The 21,274-nt window shown below is 40.5% G+C and overlaps 1 protein-coding gene across 1 annotated transcript in view; it reads left to right on the forward strand.

The window, feature by feature from the left end:
* Positions 1-21,274, forward strand: part of LOC122987317 (dolichyl-diphosphooligosaccharide--protein glycosyltransferase subunit STT3B-like) — a 60,974-nt gene that overhangs the window by 34,054 nt on the left and 5,646 nt on the right. Inside the window, exons 2-11 of the mRNA XM_044359131.1 lie at positions 2,937-3,045; positions 4,481-4,768; positions 6,327-6,392; positions 7,407-7,506; positions 12,932-13,030; positions 14,169-14,315; positions 16,029-16,077; positions 16,945-17,099; positions 18,754-18,965; positions 20,403-20,590. Of these exons, the coding sequence (XP_044215066.1) occupies positions 2,937-3,045; positions 4,481-4,768; positions 6,327-6,392; positions 7,407-7,506; positions 12,932-13,030; positions 14,169-14,315; positions 16,029-16,077; positions 16,945-17,099; positions 18,754-18,965; positions 20,403-20,590 (1,413 nt within the window). The remainder of the gene's footprint in view (positions 1-2,936; positions 3,046-4,480; positions 4,769-6,326; positions 6,393-7,406; positions 7,507-12,931; positions 13,031-14,168; positions 14,316-16,028; positions 16,078-16,944; positions 17,100-18,753; positions 18,966-20,402; positions 20,591-21,274) is intronic.

The following is a 21,274-nucleotide window of genomic DNA, read 5'->3' on the forward strand; positions in this document are numbered from 1 at the left end:
CTCAGTAATTTTTGTTCAGTTCCTCTTTGCTTGACTAAAAGGAAATGGCAGTAAAGTCTAGTGTCTGCCGTGTTGTTAGCTGAGATTGTAGTAGAGGAAAAGACGTGTTTATGCCAGTTTCCCTGTCAAATAACAGTGATTGTTTTTTCAGCAGATTACTGCATTTTTGTGTGTTTGCTAGTAATCTGGACACATAGACCTGTCCTGACATGAACTGACTTCAGAGAAAACAACATAATGTATTTATGATCTTCCCCACTACCACCACACTATAGGCCTGTCAGTCAGGTGCAGTGCAAACCTATAAGGATGTTGTGCACTGATGCTATCTCAAGAACCATATAGAACCATATAGTTTGAATGCTACAGCTAGCATCATAGCATCTGTGAATCTTGAATCTTGAAAGAACAGCTTTAGTTTGGGTTTTTTTTTTTGCTTTATGTCCTGAAACATACACTTGAACAATATGTCTGACACTTCACTACTTGTGAATGAGACGGGAAGTGTCTTATTGTGAAAAGTTTTGATGCAGACACAGACTTAACGATCCTTGTGGTCCCAGGCTGGATCAGATCCCTGCTGTGTGAACTGTCTGACGGTGTCTGAACCTGCCCGACTGTATTAATGTGTGTTCAATCATTTGTTGGAAGTCTATTCAGTGACACTCTTGGCTTTCTAATCACCTTGGTTCATTAGACTTCTGGGTCTTTTGCATCAAGTGATTGGATCCTGATATACTTCCATGCAAGTAAAACTAGTTTTCTTTTTTGTCTTTACTCCATTTAAATCCTGAAGTATCAGACACTGTGGTAATTCCCACATGCAGGTACAAACATCCCAACGCTATTACAGTTTTCAATTTGAAATATCTCTTGTTGTCACACGTATAGTGCTCGCTGATGGAAGCGGCTGGCTGACTGTGGCACTGATGTTTCCAGTGATGTTCAGGTCACCTGTGTATCTCTTCTCATGCTGCTGTATCCTCAGTCTCAGCCTCGCAGTTTTCTGGTAGAAGTTAGTCTGCAGTGCTGTCTGTTCTTCATCAGTTTACCTCTACGGTATTACAACTTTGAAATCTTTTCCATACCGTGGCTTTGTTGTGACACAGTCATAACTCCCAAACTTGTTCATAGCTGGGACTTTGAAGTTTCTTCTATTGTACATTTCAGTACCGCAGTTTTTAAATTCAGTTAAATGCTTTAAGTTTAAGCTTGTTTGATGTCAACTTTTCCCCCAACCTGCTCACAGTGCACTCTGCTCATACTTTTTTCATACTTTTAGTGTGTAACTTTTATGTTTTGTGTGCACAGCTACAGTAAGTTGACTCAAAGCCAGCAGACCTGCTTTGCTCAGGTTAATTATGTTGAGAGAGTCAGAAGTTTTATGAGGTTAGGCTTTCAGTTTGATCTGGGGCAGATTGAATCAACATTTCACTGTCTACTCTTTCTCTTCACTTGTTTGTTCTCTTTTTATACACATCTCACTTTATGTCTTGTGAACATACATGGGTATGTTTATGCTGTACATTAAATAGCTTACACTCTTAAAGTAGGTGACATACCATGGATGTAGTTAAGAGAATTGGATACTGTGTTACAAGATTACATCCCATTCATTGGTTGCTCAGTGGCCAGACTGTTGAAGCAACATTAAGTCCCTTAGTCCCTCTTGGTCTGGCTCCTCTAATATTATCTGTGAGGTCGTTGACACCAATCTAAAACCAGATCCTTTACTTATCATCCTCGGCTCATCTGAATCAACAATGAATCTGACTTTAGACCAGAATCTTTTTTCTTTCTTATAGCCTCATTACGGCAAAAGAAAAAAAATCCTTACACAAGCTCTGGAGTGAAACAAGTGTTCCAATTATTCAGATGTGGCTGGATGACTTAATTAACACCTTACATTTAGAAAATACTAACTCTCTCAGTGTGATAGAATTTAGGAACCCCTCATCAAGTACTTTGCAGCTTAAAATTAGAAGAGAAACTATATTTTCCATTCATAACATTTAATAATATCATGCAAATATGAAAGAATGTGATGAGTGAAAATCCACAGGGAACTGTAGTGGGTTAGGGTGATTATCTAGACACTTCTCCCCTTATGTCCTTCTCAGTCTAACTGGTTGTCATTAATGTTCCGCTTTTCCCTTTTTCTTTTCTTTAGCCAGTTTTTACTATATACTGATCATGTCATCATCGAATGTCTTTATAAGTGTTTAACAGAGCAATAACTGACTCATTGTCATCTGTAGATGAACCAAGATGCTTGATAAAAATATTTTTGACAGAAAGAAAGTTGCTCATATATCGTACATCAAAAAATTTGACATGCTTTCGTCTTCCAGCCATAAAAACGACCAGGATATCCTGCACGCTTCGACGTTTTCAGGCCCATTGAGCATACACACCAGAGTCCTTCTCCAGCAGAACCAGTTGAGAGAATGTGAGACTTCCACTAGAAGCCAGCGAACTTCCTGTTGGATCCCTGCACACATGAATAGGATCAAATCATTTCATTATACAGCTCCTCTAGACTTTACAGATGTTATTGGACCAGGACAACGCTTTTTGGGCCAGTGTGTGTCAGGTCATGAAGTTGGAAGTCGTAATTACCCAGGGTGGCCACTATGCCAAAATCGTTTCACAGCCCAGCTTTCCTGCCACCAGGTTGCCAAAACTGTCAAAATCCATGGAGGAGGACACAAACAACAACACATCTGTATTTTAAACATTTTCATTTTCCGACGCATCAGGGTAAATCCCCCGCACTCAAACGCACCAGACTGTGTTTGAACCACACGGAAAGAGTTAGGTGTGCTGAGCTTAATCCCTTCACCGAGACCCAGATGTCTTCTGTAGCTGCTCCTGTTGTTTTTGGTACGTGCTCTGTCTAACAGTCCTCTCTCTCTGCCTCTGCTCTGATGTTGCAGGTTCAACTACAGGTCGACTCACCACCTCACCACCAACGGCTTCTATGAGTTCCTCAACTGGTTTGATGAAAGAGCCTGGTACCCTCTGGGTAGGATAGTGGGGGGCACTGTGAGTATTTCTTCTAATGTGTGTGTGTGTGTGTGTGTGTGTGTGTGTGTGTGTGTGTGTGTGTGTGTGTGTGTGTGTGTGTGTTGGATAGTGCAAATGTGTGCACTTTCTACCTCAGCCCCATTCTTTCTTTGTCCTTTTTCCTCAAGAGTCACATTACTGTCACATTACTGTGATTACATCCTCTTAAACTCACTTTTTACTACACATATAACACACACACACACACACACACACACACACACTCAGTAGCCATGGTTAAACAGCTCCTGGGGGAGGCACTGAGCAGCAGAGAGCGCTCATACGACACACACAGTAGATCTGTCTTCATAATGACTAAAGGACAGACAGACCGGGGTCACTTTTAACACATCATTACACCACTTCCTCCTTTGTATATTCATACCTCTCTCTCTCTCTGTCTGATGTCTCTATACAGGTTGATTAAGGTAGAGCTAACTGCTGCGGGCTAATCTGTCACCCAGAATGCACTTTTCGACATTCACATGAGCTGACACAACTTACAGCTTAAAATATGAGACAATATGTTTCACTTTGAAGCAAGATGTTTGCATCATAAGATGTAACAGAAAGTTGAAAGAGATTTTTGAAAGAAATAAAGTACATCTGCTGAACACAGTGCGCTGTTAATACTCCTTCTCTGTCTCACTTTTTTATTCTAGTGGATAATTGAATACCGTGTTGAGAATTTGTTTGTGTTAACTGTATTCAGATACAGGCCATATTTGGATAACAGGGGCAAGCCACCGGGAGGGGTGTAAATTGTCACTGACAGTTAACAGTAGCATTTTTTAAACAGCTGCTGGGAATCATTGTATTTAAAGACTGTTAATTCTGACAGTTTATGGAACGTTAAAGTCGTTTGTTTGGAGACGGGAGATATGTTAACATGAAATACCCTCCTGCACTTGAAGGTCTTTCCAGTTGCTGTAGGATGTGATTTGGACTTTCTTTAGCCACCATATAAAGAAAACTCAAATATGCATTTTTTGGAAATAAGTTACCAGACCGTTTTGTGTGAAGGAAATATGGTAAGATTTGCTGTCATCAGAAATTTCAAACAAGTTGATGATATAGGCTGGCGAAAGCATATTTCCTGTGAGCTGGCTACAGTATTATAATATGCGGGGGGGGGTTGTTGGTTTGTTTTATTCTGCTGTTGAAGTGCTCATTGAAACAGGTAATGGAGGCATTTTGCAGGCACAGCAGTGAAAAGGTGCATGAAGCAGCATTTTCAGTTGTTCAGAGCTCTTGCTGGCTTGTCAATATTGCTGCTCTTCTCATCAGAGAGAGATTTTTTTTTTTATGCCTTTTCAGACATAGTCAATAAAAGTCAACTCTTATGAAATCTAGAAAAAAAATTGTTTTGTGTTGCCTGTCCTAAATCATTTCATTTCTGCCTCTCCTCCTCCAGGTTTATCCAGGCCTAATGGTCACGGCGGGCCTCATCCACTATGTGCTCAACCTGCTGCACATCACTGTCCACATCCGGGACGTGTGCGTGTTCCTGGCCCCGGTGTTCAGCGGCCTGACCTCCATCTCCACTTTTCTGCTGACGAGGGAGCTGTGGAACCAGGGGGCGGGGCTGCTGGCGGCCTGCTTCATCGCCATCGTCCCGGGCTACATCTCCCGTTCCGTGGCCGGCTCCTTCGACAACGAAGGCATCGCCATCTTTGCCCTGCAGTTCACCTATTATCTATGGGTACGCCGATACATAACCGTAGTAGTCTTCCTATAGTATGCAGCTCTTTAAAGTTGTAATTATTCCTGCATCAGTTGGCTTTTAATAGTCAGTATGGACACTTGACTGTTTTAAAACACCTGTTCTTATAATAGGCAGACTACAATGCAAAACTCATGTCTTTCTATGTAGACTAGACCTAGCAGTTGACTTGAAGCCTCACTAATCAATAATATTTTATATTATGTAATGTGAAACGTGTCCTTCGTGGTGACAAACCCACAGTTAGAGTTTCAATTTACTTCATAATTCAGACTGAAATCTGCTTCATGTTGGCAATTTTCTGTTTGAGAATAGTTGTCATTAGAATCAGTAGCAAGTGATGAATGCCGCCAGCATCGTTTTCAATTAAAACAGAAGCTGCATTAGTGCTTTTTAAAAGCTGTTAACTTGTATCATGTTGATCGAACAAATATGTCAGGTTAAGAGGTTGTTATTTCAAGGAATGCTGTTTCAAACTAGAACATAATTAATTTCTACTTTGTCATTATGCAGCGATTGTGCGGAAAGTACGCAGTTGCAAATGACTGTGTGAAACTACGTATGAAGGGACTTTCAGAAGCCCTGTTAACACTCACTTCACATGTGACATTCTTGTGATCCTGTAAAGCTCAGTGTTCATTTATGATGTCCTCTCATGCTGAAAGCAGCGATCCCAAGTGGCTTTAACCACTTTCACTGTCCACAAAACTGTCTGTTAGTTCCAAAAACGGGTTCCAGTGTCTGGAATATGTTGGATGGTGATGACATAACGTTATTTTTTTTTTATACTTTTTCCTTTAACCACTAATCTACCCACTAAATCTGCTTTAACAGATTTATTCATCACACCGGTCCTCTGCGGTTTATGCATGTGGCTCTATGGGCTAATGTTATTCTTACTGAATATGATCAACTATGACATTCCACGCATACCACTGATATTTAAAGAAGGAATTCTCTCTCCTAGTTATCAAACCCTGAAGTCACAGTTAATTGGTGGTGTGGAAGAAGTGAAGTCTCATTTCTATACTCTGGTTTTTCAAACTGAACCTAAAAAAAATTCCACCATAATTAAATCACATACATACATACATAGACCCACAGGACTCACAGCTCTTACTAGTTATGGGATATTCCTGGACGGAAATATAGAACAACTTCATTCTCTCCCTTCCTTCCATTCACCACATCACATTGGTTGGGCTCTGGCAGTCCTCCAGCCAATAGCAGCACCTCCCACCCGTACGTTCGTTAAGTCAGGGCTTGTTAGCCTCGTTAAGCCCTCGTTAGCCCCCATGTACCGCTCTGGGGAAGGTAAAGATGTGTAGGACATGCTGCGCTGCTTTGTGGAGGTCATTAAATAGAGAAACATGATGAATAATTCAGACAGTCATGTTTGGTAAGCAGCAGCAGGGCAAATCCTCACGGTACAAAATAGTGAACAGAGCAGCTTAGTGGAAGCAGCTGATTTGGATTTGACTTTGTGTGTGTGTGTGTATGTGTGTAATTGGTTAACACTGTCCTATGTAAACCGCAGGTGAAATCAGTGAAGACGGGGTCGGTCTTCTGGGCCATCGGATGCTGCCTCTCCTATTTCTACATGGTGAGAACACACACACACACACGACAACAACGGTTGTTTTATACTTGTGAGAACATTTGGTGACCACTTTCATGTGCTAATCTGACATAAAACCTAACCCAAACACACATCTGAAGCAGAAACTTAAAACATATAGCACACACACACACACACACACACTCTATGAGCCAAGCAGAAGCAGCCGAGTCATACTCTCACCATGCCACACACGCAGCCTTTGCAGATAAGACTTAACCATCCAACAGTTTTGGACGTCCATCAAATATCGTTGCTCCCACATCACCGGAAGCCATTTTCATCAAACAATGACAGACCTTTTGGGGGGGGGGGGACCTTTTCCCTTACCCACCTTACCCATCATTCAGCCCAGACTGTGATGAGTCCGTAATGAATCGTTTGAACGCCTCACGCTGTAAGCTGTGACGCTCCTTCTCTGGCTGCCACTCACAAGCTTGGCAGTTTACATGACGCTCGGAGACAATAAACACAAAGCTTGAAAAGAGGTGGAGATGTGTGTCTGTTGTTCTGAACAGCTGTAGACCCTGGTGTGTGTGTGTGTGTGCGTGTGTGTGTTAGTGTGTTTGTGCGCCTTTGAGGGTTTTGGGACCGACAACATAATCTGAATGGCAGTCTTAATGCTGTAGCTTATAATGATTTCACAGCTCTCAGGTGGGCCGTTCAGCTCTGCTACCCGTCTCGTTATGGACGTGTGCGTGCGTGTTGTGAATAAAAGAGAAAATACAGCCACCCTTCAGTTCCCAGCCTGCAGGGACTTGTAGGATGTTACAATACTGATTATCTAGTGCAGCCCAAAGCACTGCAGATTCAGCAGGGATCAAAACCGCATCACAACAAGAAGCAGTAAACTAATTTTATATGCGATTGTGTGTTTGTGCGTGTTATCTGTGTGCAGGTGAGCATGCATGAGCCAAATTATCACATCCCTCCATTAATGACTATTATTGCTAAAGCCAAAGAAAAATGCTCTTATTAAATTCACTCTGTGTTCCACAGGTTTCAGCTTGGGGTGGTTACGTCTTCATCATCAACCTTATTCCTCTTCATGTGTTTGTCCTGCTGCTCATGCAGCGCTTCAGTAGGAGAGTCTACATAGGTGAGACGCAACAAGCACACACACATGTACACATGAATACTTCATTTCTCTTCACATTCAGAGGCATAAACAGATGACTTGGGGGGTTTACAGTTATGCTTATTTCATATTCAGTGTAATACATCTGGGATAAACAGACAGCAAGTCAGGCAAGTTAACTGTACAGTCAACAAACACACACACACACACACAAAAGCTGTGTTTTCTGTACTGGCACACGACTCAAAAGCATGCACACTGATGTTGCGGTATCACACAGAGTAGCTTGTTATTCTTTGTCATATAGGCGCTGTATAAACACTGTTACTGATAATTAATGGCATCCATTAGCAGCTGATGTTGTGTCTGTAATGAGACAGATATCAGGTTTACACAAATCCCTTAGAGAAGGGCAGAAGGGATTCATGATAAAAGTAAGAGAGATGGAAAGTGGAAACGCAGGCAAGGAAAAAAAAAAAAGAGAAGGAAAAAAGATTAAAGCTGTCTTCCCTTCAAAGAGCTCGCCTCGTCGCACACTCTGAACTCGCCTCACTGATCATGAATCAAGTCCTGACCCCAGGCTCACAGCTCCCTCCTGATGCTGCAACACCATTCCATTGTTTCGGATCCAAATCAATAGCCCATACACACTGTACCAGTTTAGGATCCTGTGGAAATAATGACATATCAAGACGAAAAAGAGTACACAATCGGGCTAAGTTAACTCGGCAGCAACAGCAGAAAGCTGTGAAGTATGCAGTCAAAGGGAGCCCATACCGAGGGGTGCTAGAAATTAAGACAAGTGCAGAGAAGGACGACTGAAAAGAGAGAAGAAGAGACAGGAGTGACGGGTTGGTTCTACATCCTCCAATAGAATTATTGGCAAAATGAATAATTTAGCATCAAGCTGACTTTCCCATCTTCCCTCCGTTGGTCTCCTACCTCCTTCGCCGCCCCCCCACTGTTTCTGTTTTTTTGCCTTCACCTCCTCTGTGTGTCTCTCTCTGAAGACGAGCCTCGCACATTCTGCCTGCAGCAACACAGTAATTGCGTTAGTTCAAAGTTGTAATAGCTCACCGTGTTCTGTGATGCATACCTTGTAGTGTGATTGGGAGTCCAGTCAGTGACCCGCTGTCACACAGCACCCCCCTCTCGCTCTATCTTACCTGTCTAATAAAGCAGAAATACCATAATGAAATCCAACTGGAATTTCATTATCTCATGAGCAGCGTCTCCTCTGCAGCAGAAGAGAAAAACTCAGAATAGAAACCTCTCTGATGGATGCTTCCACCGTCTAACAGGCATCGGCTTGACTGCTGGTTGCCGGCACCAGTACGAGGCCGTTACATCGCTCAGCGTCTAGGGAGCAGGTGTCATGTGCCGCCTACTGGGGCACTTTAACACAGTGATGCCTGGCTCATCTGTTACAGAAGTGACTTGCTTGGTTGCCTGAAGCAGGGCTAAATGATAAGATTAGAGTGGATGGTAGGATTTGGGAGAGGTATGAGGCCACATGTATTTATCATCTTCAAGTTTGGCAGTTCCAACAACGTCTTCAGGTTAACAGCTTGTGCTTTTTTTACCAACAAATAAAAGTGAAGCAGCCAGAAAGTGGATGAAAAGCCAAAGGCAGCACTTTGGATCACTAAAGGCAGCACTATATTATGGTCAAAAAATACATACATGCCCAAAGAAGCGGCACAAGCATTGATGTGAAGAGTAAGTCTGGCAATATTCTATATTTTCTTTTCTTTGTCCCATGAAAAACCTTCCTACTAACAAGTATTGTGCCTGTATCAAGCCTGATATATCTCAGTCCTCTGTGACAGAGAGCTCCATCGTTGTGCACAAATTTTAAATGCATCAGTGAGTGACATTGTTGACCTGTTCCTTCTTTACCACGAACACATACACTGTAGTTTTTTTTTGACTCAATCCCACACTCGCACACCATCCTGCTGCTGGAGATACAAGACAATCCAATGTGTATTAATCCACAGCTGAAAATAGTCCCCCAACAAATGCATTATTTACTCCAGTTTGAGTAAAGTTTTCGTCAAACTACAGTGACCAGCTGTTTTAGGAGATGGCCTTTAAAAAAAGAAGCAGTTTATTTGTGACATGTTTTTAAAGATTTATGGACCAGTAGACTTTGGCTGCCACAGACGAAGTAGGAAAAGTAGAGTTTAAAGAAACATGAAGGTATTGTTGATTTGAGTCTTTTCATGGGATTCAGCAACTCTACTGAACTTTACTTTAACTCACAAATGCAAAGTTCAGTCTTGACCTTGAAAACAGTAGTTTGACAAAATTTTAACTCAAGGTCCACTTACTAGCTTTTTTCAGAGCTTTGAACTGCATCTCACAGTCTTTCTCAGCGGATGGAGTTTGCTTAGTTGTCATTGAGATCATCTAGTAAGTGGACGAGTGAAGATGATTTTGTTCAAGATATTAATACAGAGTAACAACGGCCTTTTCCTTGAATATAACTTTCATGTACTTGAAACTGTCAAATGTTTTCAGACTCTGAATGTTAAGTCTTTGTCAGTTTAAAGTTTGGAGTTCTGACTTTTACAATGTTATCTCGGTGCACTGATAAAAGCATCAGAACTGAAATGTGTTTCATTGAGGTATCAACTATTTTGACTGTTGGCCCTCAGAACTTCACTCTTATATATGCAGTTGAAATCAAGCGCCTCCAGCCTCTACACGCGTGAACACTGTTTGACTGCTAAGTAATCTCTGAGAGGTGCAATGCAGAAACACATCAGCAGTAGCTTTAAAAGCACTGACAGTTATTACTATAACTCATGAACACATTGGATGTAATTAACATGGTATAACACATATTGGATTATTGTTATTGTATTGACATAGAGGGTGCAAAGCTGTGTAAGTAGCCCTTCCAAAAGTGTAAGAACAGTGATAGAATGCAGTTAAGTACATTTACTCGAGAACCGTATAATTTTGAAGTACTCACTACAATGCAGAGAGAAATATGATACTTTTTACTGCACAGCACATTTATTCCACAGCTATATTTGCTAGTTGCTTTATAAATTAAGATTTTACTACCAGATATATGATGAGTTCATAAAATGTGATTTGGCATTGTTAAACAATACAGTATGAAATGATTAAACCAAGCTCCACCTTGACCAACTATTACTGTTATTTTATCAGTAATAATAATGTAATATATAATAGTATGACACTCACACAGACTACTTTCTTGACTATTTTCTACAGAGAATAATCAGCGACTCTGCAGCTCCCCTCGGCTTTACGGAGCTTTATAGCGAGTTTCAGCTCATTGTTTAGCTGTTCGGCTGCAACTTTTCCGTTCTGGTTCACTCTCAGTGCTCTCAGAGAGGTGTTTTCAGCTGCAGCAGGCACCTGTTTTCAGAGAAAAAGCTCTAAAATCCCACTGCACACTACCTGCTCAGCACCGAATAGCAAACAGACACAGTTAGCGACTAGTGCAAATCTCTCTGACAAAATGCCAACAGCAGCTGAATATTTATATATAAATAGTCTCACAAAGATAGGGTTTATTGCAGGGCTAATTGTATTTGATGGCAGTTCATTGGACAGGAGTAAATTGGCAACTCAGTATACTGGGGATGCATTAGTTTCCAGAGCTATTCTTTACAGAGCAGTTTGTAAAACAGGCCTGGGCGGAGAGGGTCAGCAGCAGTCTTTATCTTCGTTTTCATTGCTCCGGCATCTCTTGTAATGTCGTCGTCATCATCAGAAGACAGCAATAGAGGGAGGAAGTAATTGAGTCAGAGACAGAATAACCTTGGATCCGCTGCTTATAAATAAAGTAAATAAAACTGGTCTGTGAGGCTTAATGAATGTCATCCCCAGAGGACTGCAGGTGAAGGAACTTTTATTTCATTATCCCTTTGTTCCCACCTGTCTTGTCAAGGCAACGAGATAAATAATGGTGATTCATGATTGAACAGTTTCATTTAAAACTGTATGTTGCTCCAACAGAACAGCGGGGTATTTTCACAGCAAGACACACATCTTTTCGGTGTAACAACACTAACAATCATCTCTACTTGTGAAGACAGCAGTGGAGAGAGTTGAGGTTTGATTCTATGCCCAGACACAAATTGGCATAGACCCCCTTCCTCACACACACACACACACACACACACACACACACACAGTTCCCTGTAGTGTGATTTGGCTTCAGCTTTACAAATGTAATTTAAGCACAGCCATAGATGAACAGCAGAGAGTGGAGATTAGAGTCCTCACTCGGAAAAGCCATATTGCAGAGTGACAGCTACATCGACGTTCATCCCTTTTTCTTAACATTGAATACAAACTCCATTCAGTAATCCGCTTTAATTCATACTGTAAATTACTTCAAAATAAGAATATTTAGAACAAATAATCAAATGAAAGAATGTTACATTTTAAAAAGAAATGTTCATTGATAAAAAGAATAGGTAGAGATTATAAAATAGACTCCAAGCTTCAGGCTTTGGAAGAAGAACACGTCTCAGACCAAATGAGGAACCGTTGACCTCCTCTCATTTGTTTCCACCTCGTCTTATCCCGCCAGCTTCTTCTCCTGTCATTAAAAGAGACAGACAGGGATGTTCACAAGCCTAAAAGATCTGTGATATCCTGTCAGTCATAATTCCACTCGTCTCAATGAAGCACAGAAGACGTACAGACCGCCGAAAGCTGTTACAGACAGTATACAGACACACATGTGGTAGTAGAGACAGAGTGAACTTCTCTAGCTAATGAACTGATTTCTAGCCCGAGGTGTCATTTATGAATGTCTACATTTCTCAGCTTATGTTGCAGCTTTCATTTCATCAGCTTAACTGTGGCAATATTTGACCAAAAGTGCTAGTTTCAAGGCTTTTGTTATTGAAGCTTTGTCTCACTGTTTCTGACCCTTGAGGGTTGGTTTGAAACGCTTTTTCAGGGTTAGTCGGAGCGTTCACAGTGAGCCTGTTGTCTGGTTGTGCCGCTGACTCCCAAGTGTGTAAATCGTTTGAACGCCGAAGCTTAATCGCACTTAGACTGTCAGTCATGATTTAGGCTCAAAAGGTATTTTGTTCTTGTGTTCTGCATCAAGGACTTTGTGAGGCTGTGTTTGCAAGTCAGAAAGAGATGGGGACTGGGGGGCATGGGGGGGTCCTAGAATCACTTGCACTGTGTCTTTGTGTGTGTGCCATCTTTATTTTATTAGAACTTTTTGTATTGCATATTGTGTGTGTGTGTTTGTGCTCTTTATCTTTTTACATTTTTATAAAGTGAGATTCTCTTCTATAACGTGCGTGATTACCATCTGTGTTTAGTAGTAAGATCAGGTTTAAGTAAGATAAGCATGTAGTAATGAGTCAGTTGAATGTGCTCACATGTATAAATGTCAATAGTCATGAGTCTAACTGCTCTGATTGATTTCTCCCTCCAGCCTACAGTACCTTCTACATCATCGGCCTGGTCCTCTCCATGCAGATCCCCTTTGTGGGCTTTCAGCCTATCAGGACCAGTGAACACATGGCCGCAGCAGGTCAGTAACCAATCATCTGGGGTTTGACTGGAAAGTGAAGAATAGCATTGGAAGCCAGTAATATATGTTTACTGCAGGCCTGTAGGGTTTTGTAGTGAAGAACAACATCGTTCATCTCGATCTTTGACATCCAGTACAAAAACATTCTTCTTTATACTTCAAGCATGTAACCTGTAGAACTGTTATAATTTAATTTTAATGCATATGAAAGTATCAATTGAGCATTTCAAACATTTACAGTCAGGACTACATATATACATGCCACCAAATTACATCCTTGAATACAATCTGTGATGAATGAGTCCTCACACCAGAGTGCATCAGGATGATGAGTTAATCTTGGACCATTCACCAGAGACAGTTCTCATAAAGCCATCGCCCATGGCTGCTGTTAACATGGAGGACAATGAGTGTACAGTGGATAGAAGGCCAAAGTTCACGTTCAAATAGTGCCTGTAGACATGTCTTAAATCAGTCAGCAAGCATAATACAGAAACACTCAATTGAAGTCTAGGTAAGTGTATGTGATGTCTTTAACTGTTGTTAAATGAAAATAATTGTCTCACATTTAAATAACTTAAAGAGTAGGTTAAAAAATAAGGTTTTAAACATGGTTCACTGACTGATTTACCTCAGATTAGTAGAGTGTAGAGACTAGAGCTGGAACGATTAATCGATTAGTTGTCAGCTATTAAATTAATCACCAACTATTTTGATAATTGATTAATCTTTTTGAGTTGTTTCTTAAGAAGAAAATATCTAGATTCTCTGATTCCAGCTTCTCAGATGGGAATATGTTGCTGGTTTATTTAGTCTTCTATATAATAAACTGAATATCTTTGAATTGTGGACAGAAGAAGACATTTGAGGACGTCATCTTGAGCTCTGGGAAACAGTGATTGACATTTTTCACCTTTTTCTGACATTTTATAGACCAAACAATGAATCGCTAATGACAATAATGGTTAGTTGCAGCCGTAGTAGAAACACAAGGCCACGTCAAGACAATTTTTTTACTTCTTCTGTAACACTCTCTAACATTGTCTTTAAACCATGTAATTATTTGTTGTCATCCCTGGTTTTGGCCAGTGTTCAACAAAGATCTGAACCCCGGTCTGTTTGTGTTGTATCTCTGCAGGTGTGTTTGTGCTGCTCCAGGTCTATGCCTTCCTGCAGTACCTGAAAGACAGACTGACCAGGCAGGAGTTCCAGACTCTGTTCTTCCTGGGAGTCTCTCTGGCAGCTGGAGTGGTTTTTCTCTCCGTCATCTATCTGACCTACACAGGTTAGTCCACATTGTTTTAATGAAGAATAGCTGTGAAACAAATACATTTTTTGTTCTTTTGTGGCAAGATAACTCAATTACATTTCTGATGTTTAAGCTATGCATGTTTAAGATATGCATACCACACCGTTGCTGAACGCACAGGCCGCAGTAGAGCTGACTAGTCACTCGGTTCGATATTCAATCAGTTGGAGAATTAGCCGTGTAAACATAACGGATAATATGGATTTGCATTTAGAGTTTGGTGTCAGAGGAGAAAAGAAGCATTAATACAAAGCTGTGTACACTGCAGCTTTATCCTGGATAAGATTTACAGTTTTCACCATGTTTTATGTCTGATTAACACATTTCTCAAGAGTGGAGTCTTAGAATGGTGGATCAGACTTAGACTGACAGTTTCATTTTCTTTGAAAGAGTCGTGACTGTAACTGGTCGTGTGATTGGTTGGGAGATGGTGGGGCATGCTGGATTTTTAGTAGATGTTATGGTATGGTACAATTCTTATGATACAAAGCTTATTTTAACCAGACAATGAAACATTCACAATCATCGATAATAACAGAGATTAACTCTGTCAGAGATAATAGATGCTTTTTACACATTAGGCAGGAATGTTATCTTAGCCTTGTGTGTTTTTTGCATTGTTTAATATTTTTCTTATTGTCAACAAATTCAGTGAAAAGACCAAAAGCAACAAAGTGTTAGTGTCCTGCCCTGTCTGCCCTGTCTCACTCCAAGTCAACTGGTTCTTACAGAAGACAAATATTTAAAAATGCGTCACGTATGGTGTCAATTTCTCAAAAGGGCTCATTAATTTCCTAGAAGAACCACAGTAGTTTTTACCAAACATCACCCGAACAGGGGGAAATGCATTTTTTGCAGGACTATTTTCGGTGGTGGGTTAATACACATGTGTCGCTCATGTGAGTATTTCTAGGGGGATTTTTTTGTGTTTTGTTTTTTTCCACCAGTAGTTTTTGAACCACTATGGAGCCTTACAGCACAGAGTTACAAGCTCTATCAGGCAATGCTTGTTAGTAGGATCAATTTATTGTTAGTTCTGAGCCTTGTGCTTTAAAGAAGTGAAGAGGCATTTTAATGTCTTGATTATTTATACTATGCTTTGTTACTTTGAACCTAAAATGGCCTGAAGCCATAATATTGTTAGGATTCCACAAGACAAGAGACATTTGGATGCTTTGATAAGTGTGGTCACAGTAATTAAAAGCCTTATCTAAAGCCCAACAGCCACTGAAATGCTACATGTAAAGCAATAGCTGGTTCTGATTAGAGTCAGCCATCCGCTGACTTCACACATTTATTATCTATATGATAGGACCACCTGCTGTCTTCTATGTCTGCCATCTAACAGCGATGATTAGTTTCTGCGCTCTCATTTATCATAGCACAGCTGAGCTGAGAGGACAGCAGACCAGAGAGACTCATTACAGCCACTCATCACGTCTGCAACACACAACAACACACACGCTTATTAGAGAGTAATTATATGATCGATACATGCAGGAGGAATGTTGCAAACCAATTACGCCTTCCACCGATGCGTGACAGAATCCGCAGACCGCTGACAGTCCACAGCGGTGTGTGTATGCAGGTCAGGTTGTGTAGGCTGCCGGTTAGACGTGTTTGTTTAAAGGCACTTGTAAGAGCGTTCTGACAGAGTCCATATGGTTTGTGTGTGTTGTTCACCTTCAGGGTACATTGCTCCATGGAGTGGGCGCTTCTACTCCCTCTGGGATACTGGGTAAGTCATCAGAATTAATGTTTTGTAATTTTCCACTGGATTTAAGGCACCTTACCACAGCGCTGATAATGAATTAGATTCAAATGATGTACAGTAGCACACTTACCTATAAATCTGTTCAACTGTAGGAGATAGAAAGTGGCGAGGTGGGAAATAGAGTAACTTTCATTCAGGATTAATTCCACCTTGTTCACAAGTTGATTTACTAAGTTTTAATGTATTCAGCTTTAGTCCATCACAGAGCATGTGGTTAATAAAAGATCAAAGGGATAATGATTCTTTCTCGAGCAGTGTGCAACGGTTGTTAGCTAGTTTTTACAAATGGAGATTGCTTTTCCCTTAAATATTATAATCACTATTCTCATGTTTTAATCAGATATGACAGTCAAATCAAACACATACCTAGTACCAGACTTTGTTTTTATTGTCAAGCAGTGAGTCAGTCAACCGGTCACTCAGCTCCATCATAAAACCCTAAACAGAAAATGCTACTTTTCACTCCTCCAAGATCTGGCTTTACAGAAAACTGCCAGATTGAAGCATCAGCTGTAAAACTCTGAAACACTCATCTTGTCTATATGCACATTTTGTGTCTGTGTGTGTGTGTGTATATATGTATGTGTGTGTGTGCAAGCCTGAGTATTTTTTTTTTTTCTGTGAAGGAAGTTCATTTTTGCTGCAGTGCAGTAAAAGTAATGGGGTCGTCCTCTGACCCAAGATAACTGATATAATCTGACAGAAAAGTATAGCTTTATATGGTAATACATTCACTATGTATACTGTCACTATAAAGAGCCTCGTCTCCTCTACCTTTGCCAAATTGTACTCTTCTGTTGTGTCTCACCGTGTCTTCCATGTCATCCACAGCTATGCTAAGATCCACATTCCCATTATAGCGTCGGTATCTGAGCACCAGCCCACCACCTGGGTGTCCTTCTTCTTTGACCTTCACATCCTGGTCTGTACCTTCCCAGCAGGCCTCTGGTTCTGCATAAAGAACATCAATGATGAGCGTGTCTTTGGTAAGAACTGTAGCACGGAGGAAGTTTTTTTTTTTTTTTTTTTTCTAAAATTTGAACACTGTTATCGACAAAAATCACGAAACTTGTCACCGTCGGCCTTTGAATACAGTCAGAATGTGATTCAGTGTTGATAATGAACAACTAAGGCAGCAGTTTTGGACTTGGAGACGAGGTGCATTAGAGTAGCAACACTATCAATAGAGAAGGAAGGCTTTCACTGATATTATGGCTTTTACACAGTTGTTATGAGTTCACTTTGCACTTGAAACTGTGATACAGCCTGACATTGGCCTTCAAACCAAACAACATCAGTGGTTGTATGACTATTGTAATCTTGAACATCCTGGAACAACATGACACAGTATTGCACCGTGTACTGTAATTTAGCATAATAAATGCTGCAGGAAATGTCAGAATTGTCTCCAGAGAAATGTATTCAGATGAATGTTGTTTCAGTGCTGAATTCATTAGAGTCGTTATCATGCATAAGCATTGTGAAGCACATTGTCATCGTCATGGAGATGTGCTTGAGATAGAAATATATTTGTTGTCCAAAATACAGCTTGCCCACACCATACATTACTTCAAGTAGTGTTTATGATAGCTTTGCATAATTTAGCATTGTTCAGATTTTTTTAAAGTTGTATTGGCTGCATTTTCTTTGTACTATTTGTTTGTTAGTGTTTGAAATCATTTTTGCTGTTTGTCTTATATTTCTGATAATATGGATTTTGGTATCAACCTCTAAAATTCAGTTGGACAGTGATTTAAAAGAGAAGCAAAAAATAGGACTACATACTGAAAGTCAGGAACCAGTGGTGATGTGTGGGCATTTCTCTCTAACACACACTGCAGAGAACACAACACTTGCGTGTGTTTGTCTCTTTCTGTTTCTTCTCGTACTCGGTGTAAACTCATACTTCTCTCTCTCTCTCTCTCTCTCTCTCCTGTTTTCCACTGCCTCATTATCACTGCCTGACTCTGTCAGTTTAGCTCCTCGCTTGCTGATGCTACTTTAGCTGTCATGCATACTGCATACTGTGTGTACTGTACTGTGTGTGCACTGTACAGTAAGTCCTATATTAAAGTTGTTTCATTTAAAAGTAAAATATACTTGACCAGACTTGAAACTTCTCTCTCTCTCTCTCTCTCTCTCTCTTCTCTCTGCTCGCTCTGCTTTCTTGTTAACTTGGGTTTGCTGCTTTACTCTTTCTCGTCAGGGTTTTTTGTGCTCATCTCTTTCTTCTTCTCTACTTGTTACTTCCTAATCTCACACTGAGACTCTTTGATCTCAGTTAAGCTGAAAACATGAATACAACCACACATACACAGACACACGCATTGTAAGTGTTTGGTCGTGTGGTGCACTTTCCTCCGCACTGTTACATTTTCTCTTTTGATCTGGTGTCCACCTGCCACTGAGATTTGTGCAAAGCAGTGGTATTGTGATCATTCAGGCAGGTAATGCATGAAATCCTGACTGTAAGACAACAAATTAGAGAGACAGTTCACCTTTTCATATGACTTGACAGCATTAAATTGAATAAATTAATTAGATTTTAAATTAAATCAAACTTGTCGATGTTGGATCATAACATCCTGATCACCTGTAACCTCTCTCTCTCTCTCTCTCTCTCTGCTCTCCTGTCACCAGTGGCTCTATATGCCATCAGCGCCGTGTATTTCGCTGGCGTGATGGTGCGTTTGATGTTGACTCTGACTCCGGTGGTGTGCATGCTGTCAGCCGTGGCGTTCTCCAGCGTCTTTGAACACTACCTGGGTGACGACATGAAGAGGCAGAGCCCACCCGCAGAGGACAGCAGTGACGAGGACGACAGGAAGAACGCCGGCAACCTCTACGATAAGGTCAGGGGTCATCAGGATGTGTGTGTAAAAGGGGTCACTATTTTGCTTATCTTTTCATTAATGATGATGAATTACAGTCACAATCACGTGCCTTCTCTTTTTAGAGTGGGCCTTGTTTCTAAGTAAATGAATAGCTCATTGCTTATTTTAAAAGTAATGCAATTACATGAATAATGTGTCTTAAAATGCAGAAAGCAGTACTGTAATGCTTTTATTTTTTCAAAACCACACAAGCATGATTTTGTCTAACCTTCAAAAGTCAGAATATCCCTGTGGCTCTTTTTTGTAATGAACACAACTTTAACTACACACACAGTATACAACATAAATAACCCAGAGCCTGCACATATAATACCAAAACACTGACACGAAAATGATCTCAAATATTTAAAGCTGCACTAATCATTATTTTTACATTATACAAGAATGAAATGACTGTGTATAATGTGAAAAGTGTCACTCATAGTAATGAACCTGCAGAGAGTTATTATCTACTGACTCTGCAGTTCCCCTCAGCTGTTTCACTTAATGACCAGCTGGTGAACATAACGGAGCATTTAGCAGCTAAAGCTACCTTTTCTCAGGAGATCAAAACAGAGCTAAAATGAGAGTGAATATTAGAATTATTAGAAACAGAACTTCAACCGAATCCTGAAGTCAGCTGAATGCATAAATAGGCGACTGTTTGCTAACACATTAGCCACAAAAATCAGTTCATGCTGCTTTCAGTTAAATAAAGTGGAGTGCTTACTTTTTTTCAGACTTGGTTTTAGTATACACCACACATTCTCTTGGAAATGTTTAGCTTCCCTTGTCTCTCTGAAGTTATGCCTTCTAAGATAAAATGCTTGACAAACTAATGAAAAGCCATTCTTGTCTTGAAATGATGCAATTTCTTCTTGTGACCCCAAGTACCCGAGTGTAGACATGAGTTGTGAGCAGTTCAACCAAAGAGAAATTCATTTCCCGTCTTAGGTTGTCAGTGTTGAAGCATTTGACAGGCCTGCAGAGTGGAAATATGTAGTACTTTACAAGAAAAAATAGAGAAGAGTCAGAAAAAATAAACACAATTTCAGATAAGAGAAATATTGTTCCTTTCTTAAATCACCTTGTGATCCTTCCGATTTATCTGGTGACGCTTTTGAGTGTCCCAACCTCTAAGTTGCAAAACATTAAATGTGAATACAGAAACTAAACAGCATTGATATTCATTGTTTTTGTCATCCTTTTGCTGCTTTTCCTCTAAATCGATACAGTGTGAATAATACATTACTAATCTATCACAGGTCTCAAGTTGATTGTCTGAGATGTCTCTAAATGGGGACGATTAACAGTCATCTAGTACATTAACTGCTCATTTTTAAAGTTTACTCGTCTTCTAAGAGTTTCGGTAACCTTTACAAACGGCCTCCTGTCTGCGTGTGCTGTCCCTTGCAGGCTGGTAAGGTGCGTAAACACGTGTCAGAGCAGGAGAAGGCAGAGGAGGGCCTGGGCCCCAACATCAAGTCTATCGTCACCATGCTGATGTTGATGCTGCTCATGATGTTTGCTGTCCACTGCACCTGGGTCACCAGCAACGCCTACTCCAGCCCCAGTGTCGTGCTGGCATCTTATAACCATGATGGGTGAGAATAACGCATCATGTGCATTTCCCACATGTCAAATTAACAAGACAGTAACCAGTATGGAGTTTGAATGCTGCAAACAATACAGTAGCAGTATTTTAGTATATATATAGTAACTATATAACTGGGTTCATGTTTATACCTCAGTGATGCAACATTTAGACTATCTGTGTACACCGGAACCACTAATGGGATGGTTGGGTAAGCACCTCCCTACAGGGTTGGTTCACCAAATGACAACACTTTTTCTCACTTCCCCCTCAGCCCAGGTGCATAGTTTTGGTTCTTTGTGTCCAGGTTTGAGATATATGCTGCTTCCAGATCTTTGCCTCCACACTCAAAGCAATGAAAAATGACTTTTTAAAAATTCAACAGAGGTTTCTTTCCAGATACAGTGTTCCCATTACTCACAGAGCTCACTGTGAACAGTTTTAATCAGAACTACTTTCTACTACAGAAATAGTCCCAGTGAAAAACTTTGTGTTATAGTTGATGTATGCTAGTATTGAACTTTTTTAAGTATCATTTTTCAATTCTGTGAGCTGGAACAGATTACAAGACGTAGGGTCCCTTTGGCACAAATAATACAAAAGAAATGTAATAAAAATAATAATCAGATCAGACTTTGTGTCAGCAGATACTTGTTCTGACTGAGCCTTGTGACTTTCCAGCAAGAAATAATTA

This window comes from Thunnus albacares, chromosome 8, assembly GCF_914725855.1.
Source record: "Thunnus albacares chromosome 8, fThuAlb1.1, whole genome shotgun sequence".
Taxonomy (NCBI): Eukaryota; Metazoa; Chordata; class Actinopteri; order Scombriformes; family Scombridae; genus Thunnus; species Thunnus albacares.